Source organism: Drosophila simulans, chromosome X, assembly GCF_016746395.2.
Source record: "Drosophila simulans strain w501 chromosome X, Prin_Dsim_3.1, whole genome shotgun sequence".
In the NCBI taxonomy this organism is placed as follows: domain Eukaryota; kingdom Metazoa; phylum Arthropoda; class Insecta; order Diptera; family Drosophilidae; genus Drosophila; species Drosophila simulans.
Genome location: NC_052525.2, coordinates 1654169 through 1672552, shown reverse-complemented (window position 1 = coordinate 1672552; position 18384 = coordinate 1654169). Strand labels below are relative to the sequence as shown.

At 50.8% G+C, this 18384-nt stretch overlaps 7 protein-coding genes across 12 annotated transcripts; 5 read left to right on the top strand and 2 right to left on the bottom strand.

The window, feature by feature from the left end:
• Positions 1-29: 29 nt before the first annotated feature.
• LOC6724888 (serine/threonine-protein phosphatase Pgam5, mitochondrial) lies at positions 30-1229 on the top strand. 2 transcript variants are annotated; one of them, XM_016173130.2, is made up of 2 exons: positions 30-654; positions 724-1229. In XM_016173130.2, the coding sequence occupies exons 1-2, from the start codon at positions 97-99 to the stop codon at positions 1030-1032; spliced, it is 867 nt and encodes a 288-aa protein (XP_016037726.1). In that variant the 5' UTR covers positions 30-96; the 3' UTR covers positions 1033-1229. The 2 variants fall into 2 exon arrangements, with proteins under 2 accessions (XP_016037726.1, XP_002105926.1); XM_002105890.4 differs by having other exon boundaries at positions 31-654; positions 721-1229.
• Positions 1040-4704, bottom strand: LOC6724887 (protein MMS22-like). The gene is made up of 3 exons (XM_016173301.3): positions 4379-4704; positions 3743-4323; positions 1040-3682 (listed from the first exon to the last, which is right to left on the bottom strand). Exons 1-3 carry the CDS (start codon positions 4702-4704, stop codon positions 1275-1277), a joined length of 3315 nt encoding a protein of 1104 aa, XP_016037724.1. The 3' UTR covers positions 1040-1274.
• LOC6739933 (peroxisomal targeting signal 1 receptor) lies at positions 4703-6800 on the top strand. The gene is made up of 2 exons (XM_039296763.2): positions 4703-4840; positions 4913-6800. The coding sequence occupies exons 1-2, from the start codon at positions 4703-4705 to the stop codon at positions 6617-6619; spliced, it is 1845 nt and encodes a 614-aa protein (XP_039152697.1). The 3' UTR covers positions 6620-6800.
• Positions 6795-7634, bottom strand: LOC27206677 (mediator of RNA polymerase II transcription subunit 18). 2 transcript variants are annotated; one of them, XM_016182483.3, is made up of 3 exons: positions 7489-7634; positions 7132-7418; positions 6795-7064 (listed from the first exon to the last, which is right to left on the bottom strand). In XM_016182483.3, the coding sequence occupies exons 1-3, from the start codon at positions 7611-7613 to the stop codon at positions 6823-6825; spliced, it is 654 nt and encodes a 217-aa protein (XP_016037722.1). In that variant the 5' UTR covers positions 7614-7634; the 3' UTR covers positions 6795-6822. The 2 variants fall into 2 exon arrangements, with proteins under 2 accessions (XP_016037722.1, XP_039152702.1); XM_039296768.2 differs by lacking the exon at positions 6795-7064 and having other exon boundaries at positions 7303-7441.
• A 175-nt stretch (positions 7635-7809) lies between these two features.
• LOC6739929 lies at positions 7810-12018 on the top strand. 3 transcript variants are annotated; one of them, XM_016180898.3, is made up of 6 exons: positions 7810-7943; positions 8010-9480; positions 9542-9880; positions 9944-10616; positions 10683-10940; positions 11000-12018. In XM_016180898.3, exons 1-6 carry the CDS (start codon positions 7896-7898, stop codon positions 11313-11315), a joined length of 3105 nt encoding a protein of 1034 aa, XP_016037720.1. In that variant the 5' UTR covers positions 7810-7895; the 3' UTR covers positions 11316-12018. The 3 variants fall into 3 exon arrangements, 2 of the variants coding, with proteins under 2 accessions (XP_016037720.1, XP_016037721.1); XR_006542126.1 differs by having other exon boundaries at positions 7884-9480; positions 11000-11702; positions 11763-12018; XM_016180899.3 differs by having other exon boundaries at positions 7884-9480.
• LOC6739930 (coatomer subunit delta) lies at positions 11839-14387 on the top strand. Of its 2 annotated transcripts, none has more exons than XM_002076783.4 (8): positions 11839-12033; positions 12143-12182; positions 12249-12472; positions 12530-12942; positions 13004-13201; positions 13258-13571; positions 13647-13758; positions 13816-14387. In XM_002076783.4, the coding sequence occupies exons 1-8, from the start codon at positions 12031-12033 to the stop codon at positions 14108-14110; spliced, it is 1599 nt and encodes a 532-aa protein (XP_002076819.1). In that variant the 5' UTR covers positions 11839-12030; the 3' UTR covers positions 14111-14387. The 2 variants fall into 2 exon arrangements, with proteins under 2 accessions (XP_002076819.1, XP_016037719.1); XM_016180900.3 differs by having other exon boundaries at positions 13001-13201.
• Positions 14388-14592: 205 nt separating this feature from the next.
• LOC6739931 lies at positions 14593-15704 on the top strand. Its single transcript, XM_002076782.3, has 4 exons — positions 14593-14746; positions 14817-14878; positions 14936-15053; positions 15245-15704. The coding sequence occupies exons 1-4, from the start codon at positions 14712-14714 to the stop codon at positions 15330-15332; spliced, it is 303 nt and encodes a 100-aa protein (XP_002076818.1). The 5' UTR covers positions 14593-14711; the 3' UTR covers positions 15333-15704.
• The last annotated feature ends 2680 nt before the right edge of the window (positions 15705-18384 follow it).

Here is an 18384-nt window from a genome sequence, read left to right as displayed (position 1 = left end):
ACCTAGTCTGCCAAATACCAAAGCGCAGTATTTAAATACCGCACTTATTCAGCGGAATAAAACTAAACTTAAAGAAAATACCTAAAAGCCCTGACGATGCGAAAGTTAACTAGCTTCGCGTGCGGCACAGGAGCCGGACTAGCGGCTTACTACCTACAGCGGCTGAGGGATCCGCAGACGGCCGTGCAGAACTCGTGGACGCACAGTGATAAGCCGGTGGATCCGTGGGCCCTTTGGGACACCAACTGGGACTGCCGGGAGCCACGGGCCCTCGTGCGGCCACTGCGAAACAGCCAGCCGGAGGAGGAGAACCGCTACAACGCGGAGCTGGAGAAGGCGAAGGCCAAGAAGGCGCGCCACATTATCCTAGTGCGGCATGGCGAGTATCTAGACGTGGGCGACTCGGATGACACGCATCATCTCACGGAGCGCGGCCGCAAGCAGGCAGAGTTTACTGGAAAACGGCTCTGCGAGCTGGGCATCAAGTGGGACAAGGTGGTAGCCTCCACAATGCTGCGGGCCCAGGAGACATCCGATATTATACTCAAGCAGATCGATTTCGAAAAAGAGAAAGTGGTGAACTGTGCCTTCCTGCGTGAAGGAGCGCCTATTCCGCCCCAGCCGCCAGTGGGCCACTGGAAGCCGGAGGCATCTGTAAGTCAAGCCAAGGGTCAACCCAGTGCGTATTCCACATGATTTTCGGCTTTTATTTTACTGCAGCAGTTTCTCCGCGACGGATCGCGCATAGAAGCCGGCTTTCGCCGATACTTCCACCGCGCCTATCCCGACCAAGAAAAGGAGAGCTATACCCTGATCGTGGGACATGGCAACGTGATCCGCTACTTTGTCTGTCGAGCCCTGCAGTTCCCCGCCGAGGGTTGGCTCCGGATCAACATTAACCACGCTTCCATCACCTGGCTGACCATCAGTCCGTCCGGCAACGTGTCCATCAAGTACCTGGGCGACTCCGGCTTTATGCCCGCCGAGCTGCTTACCAATCGTATACCGCGCGACGTCAAAAACGTGGTTTAGCCGTCAGTTTATAGAACTGCCCGAAGGAGAAGCAATCGTAATGTATTTATTTCCAATACCTCAACTAAGACCTTGAGCACAGATCGCGAGACTGTGTAAACCACCGTGTACATTTTGCCGCACCGTAGCGAATATCTCTAAAGGAGGAATCACTGAATCTTCCGACTGAAATAATAAAGATTTTATAAAATGCCTAACATATTATTGAGAAGCCTATATGTACAAATGAAGCCATGTGGAGCCTAAACCCTGCTCAAGACCTTTTGGAGTCGCTGCAAGCACTTGCGTATGCCCACATCCTCTCCAGCGCCGCGTTTTATCTCCACCTGCTCTGCCTGCTCCCTTATAAAGGTCATGATTGGAGCCACTAGATCCGGCGCCAGCTCTGCCAGGCTGATCAGCATCTGGAAGTAAAAGTAGGTGCAGTGGGCCAGGTGCTTTTCGGCGAGGGATCGCAAGTGATTGGAGCACATATCCCTGACCGTCTGTGATCGCTTGTAGGCATCGTGCGATACAAGCACTTTATAAAGGGCAAACACTTGGTTGCGACTGAGGTCCACTTCGTCCACGAACATTACGTGTTCCAGCAGCGGGATGTGCACGCCGCGCAAAAGGGTTAGCAGCTGTTCTTCCTGCTCCTTGCCCGTGCTCTCTATCAGTTGCTGCATGATAGTGATCACCAAGCCCGCATGCTGCCCTGCCCTCCGCCGCTGGACCACCAAAAACTGGGTAACCAGGAGCTGAAGCACAAACTGCGCCAGCTCTCCATCTATATCCGCCTGAAGGAGGGTGGCATATGGACGAGCCACCAGCTTGGCGTTGGATGAGAAGCTAAAGTGCGGAGTCCAGTGCTGAACTAGTTGCTCCAAGGTCTTGGCCACGTATGCGTCCGTGCGGTAAGGCAGTCGACCAATGCCTTGCAGCAAAACTGGGAAAATCTTGTGAACCACTTGCGGAAGGCGACCTTCGGGCGGCACTCCCGCCTGCAACTGCGTGGTGAGCAGGAACCGCACCATGGCCAGGTGGAAGAAGCAGCTCGGCTTGGATCGCACGTACGCTAGAGTGGAACAATTATAGATGACAATGGCTAGAAAGCTGTAGAACCGGGAACACAGTTCCGATCGGCTTCGATCCGGTGGTAGCCACAGCTCGAAATGGTTTACATAGGCGTGCAGTTTGTGGCTCAACTGCATACGGACGTGGGCAGCGGCCTCCTCTTGCTGGGCACGCCTTCCCAGAGCTCCAAAGAAGGCGCAGAGCGGCTCTCGCCCGCCCTTCAAAGAGGCGGGATCAATGGCCAGGTGTCGGAACTCCTCTAGCTGTGTGACATGGGGCATTAACGCCAATACAGACTCGTGTTGTGCGTTTAGGAGGACCAGAGACTTCACCCAGACCTGGATAATGGTGGGGCTGGCAGGTCGCCCTCCGTCTTCCAACACCTGGAGCATCAACTGAGCAGAAGCAGCCATATTAATGGGTTCTGGTCCCTGCAGGAAGCCCAGTAGCAGTTTGTCCCCATTCTTCTCCAGGGCGATGAAGTCGGCCGCTAGCTTTGGAAGCCATGAGCTATGGCTACTAACGTATTGGGTCCTCAGCAGTGGCATTATGTGCTGTTGAAGTGCCTCCTTGATGCCACTCGCATTGCCTGCCACAGCTCTCCGCTCGCTGAGACGGAGTATTAAATAGTGAAGCGTCTGCCATAGCCGATCCTGCGATGCCTGCCCACACTTTTCGACGTAATGTGCCAGCCAGGGCCCAAGAAGCTGCTGCTCGCCGCGGTTGAAGTCATCCGCCAGATTGAAAATGGCTTGAAGGCTGCCCACATAAATGGCGCCCACCTCTGCATCATTGCGAATGGTGGCCAACTGGTTGAGCAGCTTGCTCACATAGTCATCCATGGATAGGCGATGCTGGGCATGGAGGAGCAGAAGGGCCATGTGGCCCTTGGCCACGAGAATCCTCCGCACCGGAGGCAGTTTTTCCAGGGCCAGACAGAGCAGCATTTCGCGCAGCTTGGGCGCCAACTCGCCGAGATCTTCGTGGCAGAGCAGGAGGCACAGAAACAGCTCGATCACATGGTGAATACCAGGCTCATTCAGAGCCAAAAGTTTCGCGGCACTAAACTTGCTGAATATGCGGCCGAGTAGTTTCTGACGTTGGTTGCTTCTGCCCTGCGATGGCAAAAGCTTCAAGGTTTTGCCCAGCATCCACGCGTACATGGTGAAACTGCTCAGATTCAAATCCTCTATATGCGACTTAGACAGCAGTTTGCTGTAGCGATCGACGTAGGCCGCCCCATTGGAGCAGGTAAGCGGCAGCTGATCCAGCTCAGTTCCCACACTAAAATTGCAGTTGAGAGACCGGTGAAAGTACTCCCACAGCTGGCACAGGACATCAGTATCCGGCTGGCCCAGCTGCAGTTGAAGGGGAGAGAGTTGAATTAAATAGACCCGCCGTTGTTGTTCGTCCGGCTGGTTTGCCAGAAACTGCTTAAGCAGACTGGCGGTTTGGAAGCTTTCTGGTGCCGCAGTGAGCGGCGAGTGATCCGGCTGGTACCGACCTTCACTGTTGTATTCGTCCAAGCGAGCCAGTCCCAGCCTCAGCCAGGAATACAGTTCGTGGTATGCCAGTGAAATTGCATTGCTCTCACCTCGAGAAGAAAAACCAATATAAGAGGAAGCTGCACGATCTAGCTACTTTCGGCACTCACCCTGGAAGTGGAGTGACTTGTGCCTCTGCATGGCCTTGTGGAATAGAGTCCAAAAGTCCAGCTCCTGTTCTCCCAGCCATTTGGGAATAAGACGTTGCAGCAGCAGCCACAGCTCCTTGTTGCAGCGACACATGAACGGCGAGGAATGAATGAGCTCCGGGCGATGTTTGGTGCGGTAGTGATGTCCAGCACAAACGATCAGATCGTCGAGTGTGCGCTCCAGCTGCCCTAGGAAGATTTGATCCTTTCCAGAGGCGTACAGTATATGCAGGTCCAGAAAACGCCACTCCAGTACACCGTGATACAGGTGATACGCCGGCGCCTGGCAGTCGTTTCCCTTGTTGTGCTCCGCAAAATACAAAACCTTCCAAGCATCCGCATCCAGCTGATCGTTTATCAAGTGTCGAAGCCCATCAAGAAAATGTGAAGGCAGCAGCTCATTGCCTCGCAGGCGCAGCATCAGATGGTAGAAGTGTGTGACCTGCTGGCGTACTCTATACCAACCGGAGTTCATAGAGGCGGCCGTGGCTTGCAGTTGTTGCTGGCCCGTCACGACGGTTAACAGCTTCTGCACATTCTTGCTGAGAATGGGAGAGTTGTACTTGTTGTCAGTTGCCAGGGAATCTCTAAACTCACCAGGCCTCGCCGTACAGGTAGTTTCTTACCGCGCCAACCGCCAATTGAGCCGGGGCAAAGTCAAAACAAAGATCATCCAGGCGAGAGCGGGGCGGATCAAATTGGGCGTAGCCATTCCCCAGAAAGCCTCCCTCGGACATTTGGCTCTTCAGTGTGTCCCGGCCACTGCAGTTGAACTCGGGCAGGAAGTGTAGACCGTCGTCCAGGTTCTCCTCTTCGCTATCGTCCACGTCCATTTTCGCGCTCAGGGTTTCATGCTTCTGTGTCGCCTGTATGAAGGTAGCCAGGATCTCCTCGTCATCCGACTGGAAAAGGTCGTAGTCCATGGTGCAGTCGGAGATTTGGCGTTCGAAACCAATTCTCTGGAGGATAGGATTTCGCGCGGCGATATATTCTATTATTATTAGAGCGCTGTGCAACACTGTCGTAAAGCCGATAGCTTCGATAACGACCGATAAACAGGTAATCTTTGTGACATTTGGACTTTTGTTTTGGACCTGATTTGGCCCCTTTTCTTATCGTTGGTTGCCCCAGTTACGTAGCATCTCCACTTCGAACACCATGTCTTTCCGCCCGTTGGTCGAGGGCGACTGCGGCGGAGTTAATCCTCTCATGCAGCTGGGCGGACAGTTCACCCGCGATGTTGCCCACAAGGATGAGGGCTATGTGCAGCGGCACTTCGAGCGCGCTGCTCGTCCCGAGGAGCAGTTGATCAACGAGTTCCTGGGACAGGTCACCGCCCCACCGCAGTCATTTCAGATGGACACTCTGCTCCAGGAGATGCGGGACATAAATATTCATGGGAATCCGCAGCAGCAGATGCACTCTCAGCAGGCGGAGCAGTGGGGACAGGACTTTGCCCGTGGACTGGCAACCGCCCTGCCCAACAAGATGATCCACATGCAGGCGCAGCAGCAGGACCTGCAGCATGCCCAGGAGTTCTTCGACGAGCCCCTGATCAGTAGCCAGAACTTTCGGTCCCTGCCGCCATTGCGTCAGCCTTTGCTGCCCATTGCGGCAGGACAGCAGCAGGACCCCTTCTTTGACTCCGCTATGGAAACTATCATCACAGATAATCTGCCACAGGCGCCACAGGGGGAATCGCTGGACGACTGGATCAGCGACTACCAGCGCAGCACCGAACAAAAAGAGCAAACCGCCGCCAACTTCAACGAAAAGTTCTGGGAGCGGCTGCAGGATGAGTGGCAGAAGCTGGCCGACGAAAACGAGCATCCGTGGCTGTCGGAGTACAACGACAACATGGACGCTTACAAGGAATACGAGTTCGCCGAGGGCAACCCCATGTCTGATGTGGAGAACCCGTTTGAAAAGGGTAAGGAGTACCTGGCCAAGGGGGATATACCCAGCGCAGTTCTATGTTTTGAGGTGGCGGCCAAAAAGCAACCGGATCGCGCTGAGGTTTGGCAGTTGCTAGGCACTTCGCAGACAGAGAACGAAATGGATCCGCAGGCCATTGCGGCACTGAAGCGGGCCTACGACTTGCAACCGGACAACCAACAGGTCCTGATGGCCCTGGCCGCGTGCTACACCAACGAAGGCCTGCAGAACAACGCCGTGCGCATGCTGTGCAACTGGCTGGCAGTGCATCCCAAGTATCAGCACCTGGTCGCAGCCCATCCGGAGCTGCAGGCCGAAGGCACTTCGTTGGCTTCGTCGCTGATTGGTCCGAGTAAGCTGCGCGATCTGCAGCAGATCTACTTGGAGGCCGTTCGGCAGCACCCGTCGGAGGTGGATGCCGAAGTCCAGGATGCCCTCGGCGTGCTCTACAATCTGTCTGGGGAGTTCGACAAGGCGGTGGACTGCTACCATTCCGCTCTGCAGGTGGATCCCCAAAATGCCAAGACATGGAACCGATTGGGCGCCAGTTTGGCCAACGGCTCGCGCTCTGTGGAGGCGGTGGAGGCTTATCAGCAGGCGCTGCAGCTCCAACCGGGCTTCATCCGTGTGCGCTACAACGTGGGCGTATGTTGCATGAACCTTAAGGCATACAAGGAAGCTGTGGAGCACCTACTCACAGCGCTTACCATGCAGGCTCACACTAACGCCGCCCGAGAGCTGCCCAATGCGGCGATGGCTGCTACCTTTAGAGGACAGAACCAGATGTCCGAGTCCATTTGGAGTACGCTGAAGATGGTCATTTCGCTGATGGGCCGCAGCGATCTCCAGAGTCATGTGAGCGATCGCAATCTGGCGGCTCTTAACGAGGCCTTTAAGGATTAACCAGCCCGCAGCTGCTTTATCACTGCTTTGGGAAAGTCCGTTGTTGTCGTGCTCATGTGGTATGTAAGGTTGAATTTGAGATATTTTTCACTCTGGCAGTGTAATCATTCCCTCTCGGTTCTTTTCTGTAAATTTGTCTATTTTCTTAAATTTAAGCAATTAAATAACTGTTGGATAAATACGTTGTGCACTTTTATTATAAACTACGGCATGCCGCCCAGTCGCTTGTAGTCGATCTTCTCGAGCTGCACGAGTGGCTTTAGCTGCTCGGCAAACACGCGCATTTCCTCGCCGACATTCTCCTGCCCCGTGGGCGCCACCACAGAGAGTTCCACTATGTAGCTTTGTGAGATTGGCTCGTTGGCCATGTCCTGCTGCTTGCCGGGCACAATCTTAATGAGCTTGGAGACGGTAATTTTCATGCGCCCCTTGCGGAACATATATCCTGAAATAAGTCCAATTGTCACTATCCATTTTGGCAAGCCAAGCGTAATATATTTAATGATTCCAACCCTTTGCTATGTACTCGAACTCCAGGCGGAAACCCATTTCCGTGAGGAATTCCAAGATGCCATTGGTGCAGGCGCAGTCCATGCAGCTGCGTACCAATGTGGGCCGGCGCTGATCCACCTCGGGGTTTCCTAGGTAGCGCATCTGAAAGGGGGCATCGCGACCAAGGGCTCGACGCACGCGAAGAAGCAGCGGCTGGTTGGCATTGGGCTGGCGGAGGCTCATACACACTTCCAGGTCGTGAAACGGCTCCGGCGAGGTGTCCACATTGTCGCAGAGTCCCTTTAGTCTGATGGTGGGTAGGCGGTTAGGCTGTTAGGCGGGTGCAAACGATTCAAATCTGACACTGGGTCTCCAACCTGTGCATTAAGTGTTCCACGGCGGAGTCCAGGATAGATCCCTGCAGCAAGTACTCCAGGTTGGGCAAGAAGCGGTTGTTCATCGCGTGGGAGAGCGACTCGCGGGCCGACGACACAATCGCCATTGGCTAATTTTGTAAGTTTGCGTGTACTATGGTATTAAATTAAATGAGCGAGCAGTAGTTTGGTTTTGTTTTTAGTTGCATTTCCTCGGAAGAATTGGTTTCACTAGTGATGCCTTTTTAGACATTTTAGGTTAGCACTAGCTAGATGTCGGAAAATCAAATAGTCTATCGATAACAATGAACGTAAATCGACGCGCACAGAATAATAGCAAATACGAATTTTGCTTAAAGCATATTCATAGAGATTGATTTACCGTTAATGCCCCAACGACGCCCCCAAAAATGGCGGATCATAAGTATAGGCTCTTCAATGCGGTCGATCCGAGCAAAGTAAAAGTTCCCTTCAATCAAAAGTTCGCCAGTTTGACGCTATCCTCCCAAAAAAAACGACTCCAGGTGTCCCATGCGCCGAAGGATCAGCCATTAAAGAGGAACGCCCAGGAAACAGGGAAATTGTCAGAAGCTCCAATGCGCGCCAATGTGGGAGCACCCGCTCCGTCCTGCGGGGCAAATACGGAGTACGTGCACACAGAACTTGACAATTCCGACTACATGGAAGCCTTGCAGCTGAGCGCCGACGGCTGCAGCCAGGATGTGGCCAATGTGGGCGATGTAGAGCTCCTGTCCGCTGGCATCAGCAATTTGAAAGTGCAGACCATTAATGAGGAGCACTCGACCAAGCCGGAGATCTCCATTTGCATTTCCTCCACTACGGAAGAGAACGTATCCGGCAACGGCGACGACGACGCCGCCTCCTGTATCACCATATCCGATTCTAGCGAGGATGAGCAAGAACCCTTGCCTCCCGATAGCATGGCTGTGAGTGAACGGGAAATTGTGGCTAATCCCGGCCAGGAAGACATACCACCGCCCATGCTCACAACCGAAAAAGTGAAGCGCATCGAGGCTTTTCTGCGCGATGTGTCCATCGAGCGACGCGAGATGGAGTGGAATGGCCCATTGACACCGTCCCCCCTCTCTTCTAGCAAGCAGCAATCCCGTCTAGCTAATGCGGACACCGAGTCCATGTCGCCCACCGACGAGGACTGGCAGCCACCCGCTACCAGGCCGATTTACAACAGCACACAACTGGCGAACAACGATACGCAGGTGAATACCATCTGCTCAGCAGATGCCACTCGATTGGATAGCAGCAAGCGGCTGGCAGACGACGAAACGGAGGCGAATACTCTCGAATCGGAGGAGCTTGAGCCCACAAACAGCAGCAAGCGTTTAGCAGATAATGACACCGAACTCAACACCCTGTGTTCTGATAGCTCTGAGACCCATAACTCGACGATTCAAGACAATGAGCCCGTTCCTGATGAATCCATTGAAATACCGGAAACTAGCAGCGAGGGCGAGCTCACGCCGCAAAAGGCCAGCTCTAGTTCCTCCACATCGGAAAGGGACAAACACGGTTCTATACAGGTCAGCAGTATTAATATTTCAGCGAAGATCAACATTAAAATCAGCATTCCCACTATGGAGTCAAGTTCGGCGGAAGACGAGGATGAGCACTACTCTTCGCCCAGGGCCACTAAGTCTCTGCCCAGCTCGGAGGAGGTGCAGCACCCAGAGCACCAACAGCAGGAGCCTCAGAAGGCACTCCACCAAAAATCCATGCTGTCGGTGGATGATGCATCCGAGGATGAGCAGTTCCTCACCCACGCAGAAAAGCTGCTCAATCAATTGTACGGCAAGTCTTGGCAAACACCAGATGTGATCCGCACTCTTAAGCGCTCCAGTGGTAGTGGCGATAAGAAGGCTCCTCTGAGGCCCAGGAATATTCAAGCAACAGCGGTAACCACCGCTAAAAAGAAGAAGCCAAAGCCAGACGAAAGTGTTCTCGGGGACTTCAGCATATGTAAGAATTTATCCTTGTTTTTATCCTCCAACCGTTGAGTCACACGCGCTTTTATCCCCAGTTACCAAACCTCTGCGCACAAATCAGACTCCTTTAAACTCGACTCGTCTGCCTCCGATGCGCGCTGTCCAAACAGAGAGGCGTCCGCGGACTCAAAAGCCGTTGACACGTCCGCGCACCAATCATGTGGACGAGGATCGCTGGCGCAAGCTCATAGATTCCGACAGCGGGACAGACGCCTCCGACGATGAGGATGCAGATGCCACTTTCAGCGAAAGCGGTAGTGATAGCGACAGTGATAAGGACAAGGAGAACCAGCCAAAGAGAGGCGACCTAACCTATCTAGACTTGAGCAAAGATGAGGTGGAGGTGATCAGCAATCCCGACCAGGACTCGCCGTGTAAGAGTTGATATTAGTATTTTAAATGGTTGACTCAAATGATTGTGTAACTCTTTTTTCTAGCGCCAAAATATCACCCTCGCCTGGACGACATACTACGCTCATGTCGCGCCAGCGTTAAGGCAAAACTTCCTGCCACGCCTGCGCACCAGCCAAACATTCGTCGCCAACTTTTTACCCCTAACGCAGGATTCGAGAACGACAACCAAGCTAAGGAGATAGTGAACAGGGCGTTGGACCTAGACATGCTGGATGAACTGGAGAGCGACTACCTACCCGGGACTCCTGTCCACAGGAGAGTGCAGGAGGTAAAGAAGAAGCTTGGCATTGGGCAGCAAGGTCAGACAACTCCTCACGAGAGCCCGATTCTCAAGCTGCTTACGCCGAAAACGGCTACCCCCAAAGGTACTGCTCCGCCCAAAACATCTGCACCGCCAAAAGCTTCTGCCCCGCCAAAATCCACTGCCCGCAAACCTAGGAAGCAGAAGGATCTCTCACCCGTTGCGAGCCGCGGCAAGTTTGGCTTCCTGAAATCCCTGGAGGGACAAGTGAGCCGCGATAGGGCGGACAACGAGGCCTTCTTCTATCGGGAAAACTTCTCAAGAAATAAGGATCAGCTGGCCCAGCATCTTTACCAGATGTATAACGCCCAGGTGTTCAACAACGAGCTGAATGTGCCCATCATCTGGTCCAAATTGCTGCGCAACACTGCCGGCCGGTGCATGAACAAGCGCAAGTGTGTGATTCTCATAGAGACAACCAGATATCCTCCTTGAATTTGACAAATGTATTTTGTTTCCAGACTTAACCAGCGTAGCAGCGTTGTGGAACTGAGCGTCAAAGTGCTGACTACCGCGGACCGCCTGCGTTGCACCTTGATACACGAACTCTGCCATGCTGCGGCCTGGGTGTTTAATGGCGAGGGTGGACACGGACGGGTGTGGAAGATGTGGGCCCAAAGAGCCAACGACAAGTTCCCCGATCTGCCGCAGATCAAGGTCTGCCACAACTATAGCATTGATTTCAAGTATACCTACAAGTGTCTGAGCTGCGACAAAGCGTAAGTTCTCCTAAGTGATATAAAGAATATTATTGTCATGCAGTTTTTACGCATCACAGGTCACATGCTCATTCCCGATCCCGCAAGGTGGAAGATTTGCGCTGCAGGATCTGCCGGGGACCCATCACCCTCTTCCTGAATAAAAAGGACAAGCAAGGAAACACCGTATCCACGCCCGCGGGCGAGGCGAAGGGATTTGCTAAGTTCGTTAAGGACAACTTCCAGAAGCACAAGCGCGACAACATGACTGCCGCACAGGTGATGCGCATCCTGAGCGTGGAGTACGCCAAGCAGAAGGGTCAGCCAGCGGAGGAGACAGCGGCGTCGATCGCCAGCCGAGTGGAAACGCTGACACTGGACGAGTCGTCCAACTAGCTGGGGTCTCTTTTGAGTTTTTGCTGGCTTCTGTTAAATGTGGTGCTACAAGCCATAAACCATTTTTGGTATATCATAGACAATTTGAAAAACTTAACTGAGATCTCAGTTCGTGCGAAGTCGACATTAGTATATTTTGTTTATTGTATTATATATTTTCTTAACCAGAAACATGGTTTCCATTAAAATTAAACGGTCATTCAAAAGCCAGTGTTGTGTAGCTCGTTTTTGCATAGCCGGTGTCGGCCGGTGTTGGTAAAGGCGATGCTTGGACTCATTACTTCCTACAGTGAAAAGAGTATGTTTGTTTATATATGTTAATATATGCCTGGTACAACCTATTAAATAAATGCTTTGCACAATCTTGAAATGTTCAATTCAACACTGGTAAGAAGTGATGGTGTCGTGAACTTGCTAAGGCTAGACACATAAAAATTTTCCAAATAGAGTAGCAAAAAAAAATGGCAGGGTATCCACAAGCTTACCCCTTTTGGCCCAAGGCGCATTAACACTGCGCTGGTCACACTACCCGCACTCACACAAAGCCACGGTAAACATTTGTCGCAGAACCGAACACGTCAGCTACGGGGATTGATTGTTAAACAACGTTTATATCGCCCCGCAAATCCGATCAGTAGCAGCAGTCCATCCTGCGCCGTCCGCATCCGATCCGCGAAGTATTTTCCAGGGCAAAAACGTGAAACGCAGCAGCAAAATGGTAAGAGCTCCGAGCTACGCACGCACACACCTACACGTCGCCGATTTTGAGTCTCATCGGCGGGGGTTATTGCATTCCGGTATTATCACTAAACCTATCCGACTTGCAGGTACTCATTGCTGCGGCTGTCTGCACGAAGAATGGCAAAGGTGAGTGGCTTGCATGCGCCCCAAGAAATAATCACTTTAGCTAACCCGTAACGTTTGTACACGCAGTGATTCTGTCACGTCAGTTTGTCGAGATGACGAAGGCACGCATCGAGGGTCTGCTGGCTGCCTTTCCCAAGCTGATGACTGCTGGTAAGCAGCACACCTACGTGGAGACGGACTCCGTGCGCTACGTCTACCAGCCGATGGAGAAACTATACATGCTGCTCATCACCACTAAGGCCAGCAACATTCTGGAGGATCTGGAGACCTTGCGCCTCTTCTCGAAAGTGGTGAGTTGCACACGAAAGTACTCAAGCCCCAGTGTTAATCAGGCCCAACGCTTGCAGATTCCCGAGTATAGCCACTCGCTGGACGAGAAGGAGATTGTGGAGAACGCCTTCAATCTGATCTTCGCCTTTGACGAGATCGTGGCACTCGGCTACAGGGAGAGCGTCAACTTGGCCCAGATCAAGACCTTCGTGGAGATGGACTCACACGAGGAGAAGGTCTACCAGGCAGTGCGCCAGACGCAGGAGCGTGATGCGCGCCAGAAGATGCGCGAGAAGGCCAAGGAACTGCAGCGGCAGCGCATGGAAGCCAGCAAACGGGGTGGTCCCTCCCTGGGTGGCATGGGCGGCCGCAGCGGCGGCTTTAGCGCCGACGGATTCGGCAGTAGCGGCGTGAGCAGCAGTTCCGGTGCCTCCAGCGCCAACATCGGCATCACCTCCATCGATGTGGACACCAAATCCAAGGCGGCTGCGTAAGTTCTTTCTCTGCTCTATTGAATCTAGACTCTTGGCTTATTGCTCCGATTTCAGCAGCACTAAACCAGCTTCCCGCAATGCCCTCAAGCTGGGTGGCAAGTCCAAGGATGTCGATAGTTTCGTGGACCAGCTGAAGAACGAGGGCGAGAAGATTGCCAATCTGGCACCGGCGGCGCCCGCTGGAAGTTCCAGTGCTGCAGCTAGCGCCAGTGCAGCGGCCAAGGCAGCTATTGCGTCGGACATTCACAAAGAAAGGTAGGTTTCAGCTCGATTGTATAGTTAGTTATTAAATGCTTAACATCTATTTTCAGCGTACATCTGAAGATTGAGGACAAACTGGTAGTGCGTCTGGGACGCGATGGTGGCGTGCAGCAGTTCGAGAACTCGGGCCTCCTGACGTTGCGCATTACGGACGAGGCCTACGGACGCATTTTGCTGAAGCTGTCTCCCAACCACACACAGGGCTTGCAGTTGCAGACCCACCCCAACGTGGACAAGGAGCTGTTCAAGTCGCGCACGACCATCGGACTAAAGAACTTGGGCAAGCCGTTTCCCCTCAATACCGATGTGGGTGTGCTCAAGTGGCGCTTCGTCTCCCAGGACGAGTCGGCCGTCCCGCTGACCAGTAAGTTCACCCAAACCCAAACCACTTCTTGCCTCTCGCTCAGCCACGTGCTTGTGCTTCTCGCTTTTTTTCCAGTTAACTGCTGGCCATCGGATAATGGAGAGGGTGGATGCGATGTGAACATCGAGTATGAACTGGAGGCGCAGCAGCTGGAGCTGCAGGACGTGGCCATTGTCATTCCCTTGCCGTAAGTGCAGTATTGGCGTAGATGTGCAGGCGATTACTCATTCCATTTCACCCTTAGAATGAATGTGCAGCCTTCGGTGGCGGAGTACGACGGCACCTACAACTACGATTTACGCAAGCATGTGCTCCAGTGGCACATTCCCATAATCGACGCCGCCAACAAGTCCGGTTCCATGGAGTTCAGCTGCAGTGCCTCCATTCCCGGTGACTTCTTCCCCTTGCAGGTGTCCTTCGTCTCGAAAACGCCGTACGCGGGCGTCGTGGCCCAGGATGTGGTGCAGGTGGACAGCGAGGCGGCGGTCAAGTATTCGAGCGAGTCCATTCTGTTCGTGGAGAAGTACGAGATCGTGTAGGCCGCGCCGCTAGCCACGCCCACCTATGTAGTACATAAATATACATAATTTCCCGAGGTCATCAGATGCGATGCAATTAATCCAACTGCAGCGGCATGTTGAGAATTATTTTTCCATGTTCGAACTTTACATATTTATGGCGCAGACAGCTTCTCAGAGCGAGTATTTGATTCCAAAAAAAAAAAAAACACCATCAAAGCCAATTAATTAAACTAATTTTGTGCACTCCAAGCGCTGCATATAATGGTATCAAATAAATTAATTGCAATTAGTTGTAGTTGGCGACTGCAGTGTTTTGTTTTGTGTGCTTCTTCGCACCCCTTCGATTTGAGTAATTTGTATGTAGATTGCTATGAATAAACCATATACAATATACACCAAAGTGGATTGTTTCTGGATTCTTAACTATTAACCCTTTGTTTTTAAACTGAAATAAGCATTATAAATTTGAGTCACTTTTTTGCAAGTAGTGCCCACTGTGCATGGATTCTCAACGCCCGGCTTATTGGTATTGCCGTCTTCTCGGCAAGCGGTCACACTGGTCATTGTTTTGGTTCTGTTCTTGCTTTGTTTTTTCACTGCGGAAATAACGACATCGTCCATGGAGCAGCAACTGGAGAAAGTCCTAGCGGAAATGTAGGCACCCTCGATCCGTCCATTCCAGATAGTACTCCAAATAAACCACAAATCCATAACGTTTTTTCAGCGCCGCACGGCAGGACACAGTGGGAGCTCTGCTGGCCAATCGCCAGGGATTGTGTTTGGGCAGTGAGTATCAATGATTGGTCAGTGGCCTTGCCATAATGCCATAATGCATCTTTGCAGCCAAGGGAGACATTGATCCGAACGTGTCCGGCATCGGAATGGCCATTTCCGAGCAGGTGGCCAAACTGGAGCCGAATGCCACGGCTCCTGCAACGATTTGCCTTTACAGCGGAAACAAGTAAGTTGGAGGAGGGATCTGAGGGGGTGTATCTAGTTGGAGGTGTGCTACGCATACCAGGCTCCATTTGTAATCGAACAGCTCAAGTTCTGTAGCTCAAGGTACTCTTGGAATAGTCGGAATAGTTTAAAGAATGTATGAATTATATTTCTGCTGCGTATATTAATTGACATCCGTTACTTTCCCCGCAGACGCTGTGTCATCCAGAAGGACGGCGAGATCACGGGCGTTATCTTCAAGCAGCCGACGGGTACATCGGCGACCGCCACCATCAACTAACGAAAGTTGGGGCCTCAATCGCAACTCTCAGGCCAAATACGCAAGTCAAGATACGGATACAAAGGCAGATACAGATACTTATATCTTCCAAGTCGCGCCCGCTTCGCTCGATTCGCCCGATGGCAGGCGCCTGTTACATTTGTCGCTCATTCTAACCGATAGCCATTACCATAAGCATTGTTTTGTACGACTCGCATAGCATAAGCATTACGGATTACGCATTAAGCACTGCTGTTACTTGATCTTATTTGTCTTAACCAGTCTAGCGCCATCAACATGTACATAAAGACTTTGTACGATTAAGCCCCAGAAAGTGAACACACCATGTACACCAATTAAATTTATAGCGATGAAGCAAGCCAGCTAAGAGCATTTGAACTTGGCCATTTACTCGATTTTCAAACGTAATTACTCAATCATAACGGCCTGGTGTGCTTCGTGCCGCAGTATCTTGCACATTTTCCGGGTTTGCATTTCGGGTTGGGTGCACCGCATCGAGGAAATGCCGGCGCCCACGTCATGTAAGAAGTTGTACACAAACGTGGACGTGGACGTGGGCATGGCATGCTGCATGCAACAAGGCGGTAACAATGCAGCGGTATCAGTAGTGCCAGCAGACAAATTGCATCGCATTCCGCAGCCCGCTGGCTATGCTATCCACAATACACTCAATTGAAGAGATTGTTTCAAATAGCTAATCGCAATATTAGTTCATTACATGCGAAGTCCTTGCTGATGGGCATTCGCATTAGAAGGCGTCCTTGCAAAAGAGGGAGGTGTGGCGCCTTAAGCTACTACAGATGTGCGACCCCTGGTACCATGTTCCTTGTGGCACCGCCGCGAGGTAGAGTTCGTTTGGTTGGTTTTGCGCCTCGGATATGCAAGCACATCTGCCAGGTAAACCCACTCTGTTTGCGGCTTGTGTCTACCTGTTGCAGCCTTGAACTTTCACCAGGGGCACTGGCGACCCACGTGTGGCGTCTAGGCCTCCGTCGTTGCCTCTTTTTCGTTTTTTTCCCTGCGTTTCTGTGGGTGTCGAAAAGCTGCGGCTGTGCAAGGTAAACACCACAGAGACAACAAAGTTGATAAAACATGACAAAAACAAAAAATGAGCACCGAAATTGGCACCAAGGTGCGTTTGTTTAGCCACCGCAATAAAGCCTTCAACTCGAATTAAGCGTTCAGTGGATGGATCCCCATGTGACCACTGATGACCTATCTCTGTGTTTGTGTTTGAGAGCCCCACTCAAATTGTTCCCGCTTCGTGACCCTTATTACTTATGCGCAGCGTTGACATAAGAAACACAGGGCATTACAGAAGTATTCCCATTTTTGAAATGCCACCATTTTATGTCTATCTCTAAAAATTGACGTGGATACCCAGAATGCCGAACGCAGCGAACATTAACCCACATTTTTCTTGCTCATCACTGCGAGCTTCACTTTCGTTTTTATAGAACTGAAACCACGACGCGGAAAACTGGTTACCTTTCCCAACGAAAGTCATCTCTCGAAAGCGAGATGATTCACGTTGCAGTCGAAGAGAAATTCCAAAGTGCGGCGATGCATTTTTCACATACATACATATGCATGCATGTACATACATATATATCGAATCTGATCTGATCCACAAATAAGATATTCGACTATTTGAGATATGAGAAACAATGAATTAAATAAACAAAGAACCTCATTAAGGTCATAATAACAAGCCACAATAATACAGGAATACAAAGCCTTCCAAAATAACACGCTTTTTGTTTACAAAAATGGAAGAAATCGTCTGAATATGGAGTGTCATACCTCGTTGGACTCGTAATAAAATTTCCCATCGGATGGCATTCCAGTCTGGAAATGATAAATTTTCACCATTTTTCGCAAAAATTCATGATGTTACCCCTTACGAAAAATCAAAATTTTGGCATAAAATATTTTGTTCGAAATCATCAGGAAAATTATAGGGCTCGTTAGTTGGGATCATTAGCTGCATAAAAATGTAAATCTTATATCTGTGCGAAGTTTTTTGGGCAAGTTATGATGAAACACCTCCGTAATGAAACTAGTTTTTCTCAAATACTAATTTTTTCACCTAAAATAGTATGTTTTTTATTCATAACATCTAAAGTATTGGTCTAATCATTTAATGTGATACCTCGTTGCAATCGTAGACAAATTTGCCATCGAATGGCATTCCAGGCTTGAAATGTTGAATTTTGACCATTTTTCGGAAAAATTCATGATGTTACCCCTTACAAAAAATGCAAAATTTTGAAAAAAAAAAAATTTTTTTTATCCCCGTAAATGTGATGGGGGCAGTTAGTTAGGATAATTAGCTGTGCAATAATAAATTTTGTATGCATTTGCGACCCTGTTATCAAGAAAATCAATCTAAAATAACGTATTTTAGTATAATCCTGATTTTCTGTCCAAAATGATGTATGATTACCAGATATAGCGCGATGACAGTATAGTAAGCCATTCTTGTTTTATGGGTGTTACATCTCGTCATGATTTTGGGTGATTATGTCATGGGCTATTCGGCTAATCGCGGTCTCCAAATTCCCTCAACTTGGAGTATAGCTCGATGGGCAGCAATTACTTGATTTTTATAGCTGAACCGCAAAGAAGTTGTAGGCTGGTCAGCAGGTGACGCAAAATCGATTGAAATAAATAATATGCCACAGTGACGACGACTTCTTTCATATAAAAAGCTAACGCTCGTGAATCATCGGATTGGGGAACTCGATTTCGGGTGTTCGCCTTATTTGGTCAATTCTACAGCCGATTCGGAGTATTGCACAATCTGCATGAATCATTGGCCATTTGGCCGAATGCCACTGCTTGGCATCTGCTCAGATAGCCCCCAGTTACTATCATTGTTTTGCCAGATAGCTTTCGGAATGTAATACTCCGAACTTCAAAGTAGAAACTGCACTTGGTTATGGAGGAGTGTGTTCCGCCCAGCCGTGACGTCTTTTAAGTGGTCACCTAATTGCTTCACTTTGGGGAAAGATTTGCATGCCATGGGAGTCGTCGTCGTCGTCGACGACTG

Coding starts and splice junctions, on each gene's coding strand:
- LOC6724888 (XM_002105890.4), top strand. CDS start 97: ATGCGAAAGTTAACTAGCTTCGCGTGCGGCACAGGAGCCGGACTAGCG. Junction 655..720: donor ACTGGAAGCCGGAGGCATCT/GTAAGTCAAGCC, acceptor ATTTTACTGCAG/CAGTTTCTCCGCGACGGATC.
- LOC6739933 (XM_039296763.2), top strand. CDS start 4,703: ATGGTGCAGTCGGAGATTTGGCGTTCGAAACCAATTCTCTGGAGGATA. Junction 4,841..4,912: donor CGATAACGACCGATAAACAG/GTAATCTTTGTG, acceptor TGGTTGCCCCAG/TTACGTAGCATCTCCACTTC.
- LOC6724887 (XM_016173301.3), bottom strand. CDS start 4,704: ATGGACTACGACCTTTTCCAGTCGGATGACGAGGAGATCCTGGCTACC. Junction 4,324..4,378: donor TACCTGTACGGCGAGGCCTG/GTGAGTTTAGAG, acceptor TCCCATTCTCAG/CAAGAATGTGCAGAAGCTGT. Junction 3,683..3,742: donor CAAGTCACTCCACTTCCAGG/GTGAGTGCCGAA, acceptor TTTCTTCTCGAG/GTGAGAGCAATGCAATTTCA.
- LOC27206677 (XM_016182483.3), bottom strand. CDS start 7,613: ATGGCGATTGTGTCGTCGGCCCGCGAGTCGCTCTCCCACGCGATGAAC. Junction 7,419..7,488: donor GTGGAACACTTAATGCACAG/GTTGGAGACCCA, acceptor ACCCACCATCAG/ACTAAAGGGACTCTGCGACA. Junction 7,065..7,131: donor GTTCGAGTACATAGCAAAGG/GTTGGAATCATT, acceptor GACTTATTTCAG/GATATATGTTCCGCAAGGGG.
- LOC6739929 (XM_016180899.3), top strand. CDS start 7,896: ATGGCGGATCATAAGTATAGGCTCTTCAATGCGGTCGATCCGAGCAAA. Junction 9,481..9,541: donor TCTCGGGGACTTCAGCATAT/GTAAGAATTTAT, acceptor TTTTATCCCCAG/TTACCAAACCTCTGCGCACA. Junction 9,881..9,943: donor TCCCGACCAGGACTCGCCGT/GTAAGAGTTGAT, acceptor TCTTTTTTCTAG/CGCCAAAATATCACCCTCGC.
- LOC6739930 (XM_016180900.3), top strand. Junction 12,183..12,248: donor CTGCACGAAGAATGGCAAAG/GTGAGTGGCTTG, acceptor TTGTACACGCAG/TGATTCTGTCACGTCAGTTT. Junction 13,572..13,646: donor GTCGGCCGTCCCGCTGACCA/GTAAGTTCACCC, acceptor CTTTTTTTCCAG/TTAACTGCTGGCCATCGGAT.
- LOC6739931 (XM_002076782.3), top strand. CDS start 14,712: ATGGAGCAGCAACTGGAGAAAGTCCTAGCGGAAAT. Junction 14,747..14,816: donor GAGAAAGTCCTAGCGGAAAT/GTAGGCACCCTC, acceptor ACGTTTTTTCAG/CGCCGCACGGCAGGACACAG. Junction 14,879..14,935: donor CCAGGGATTGTGTTTGGGCA/GTGAGTATCAAT, acceptor GCATCTTTGCAG/CCAAGGGAGACATTGATCCG.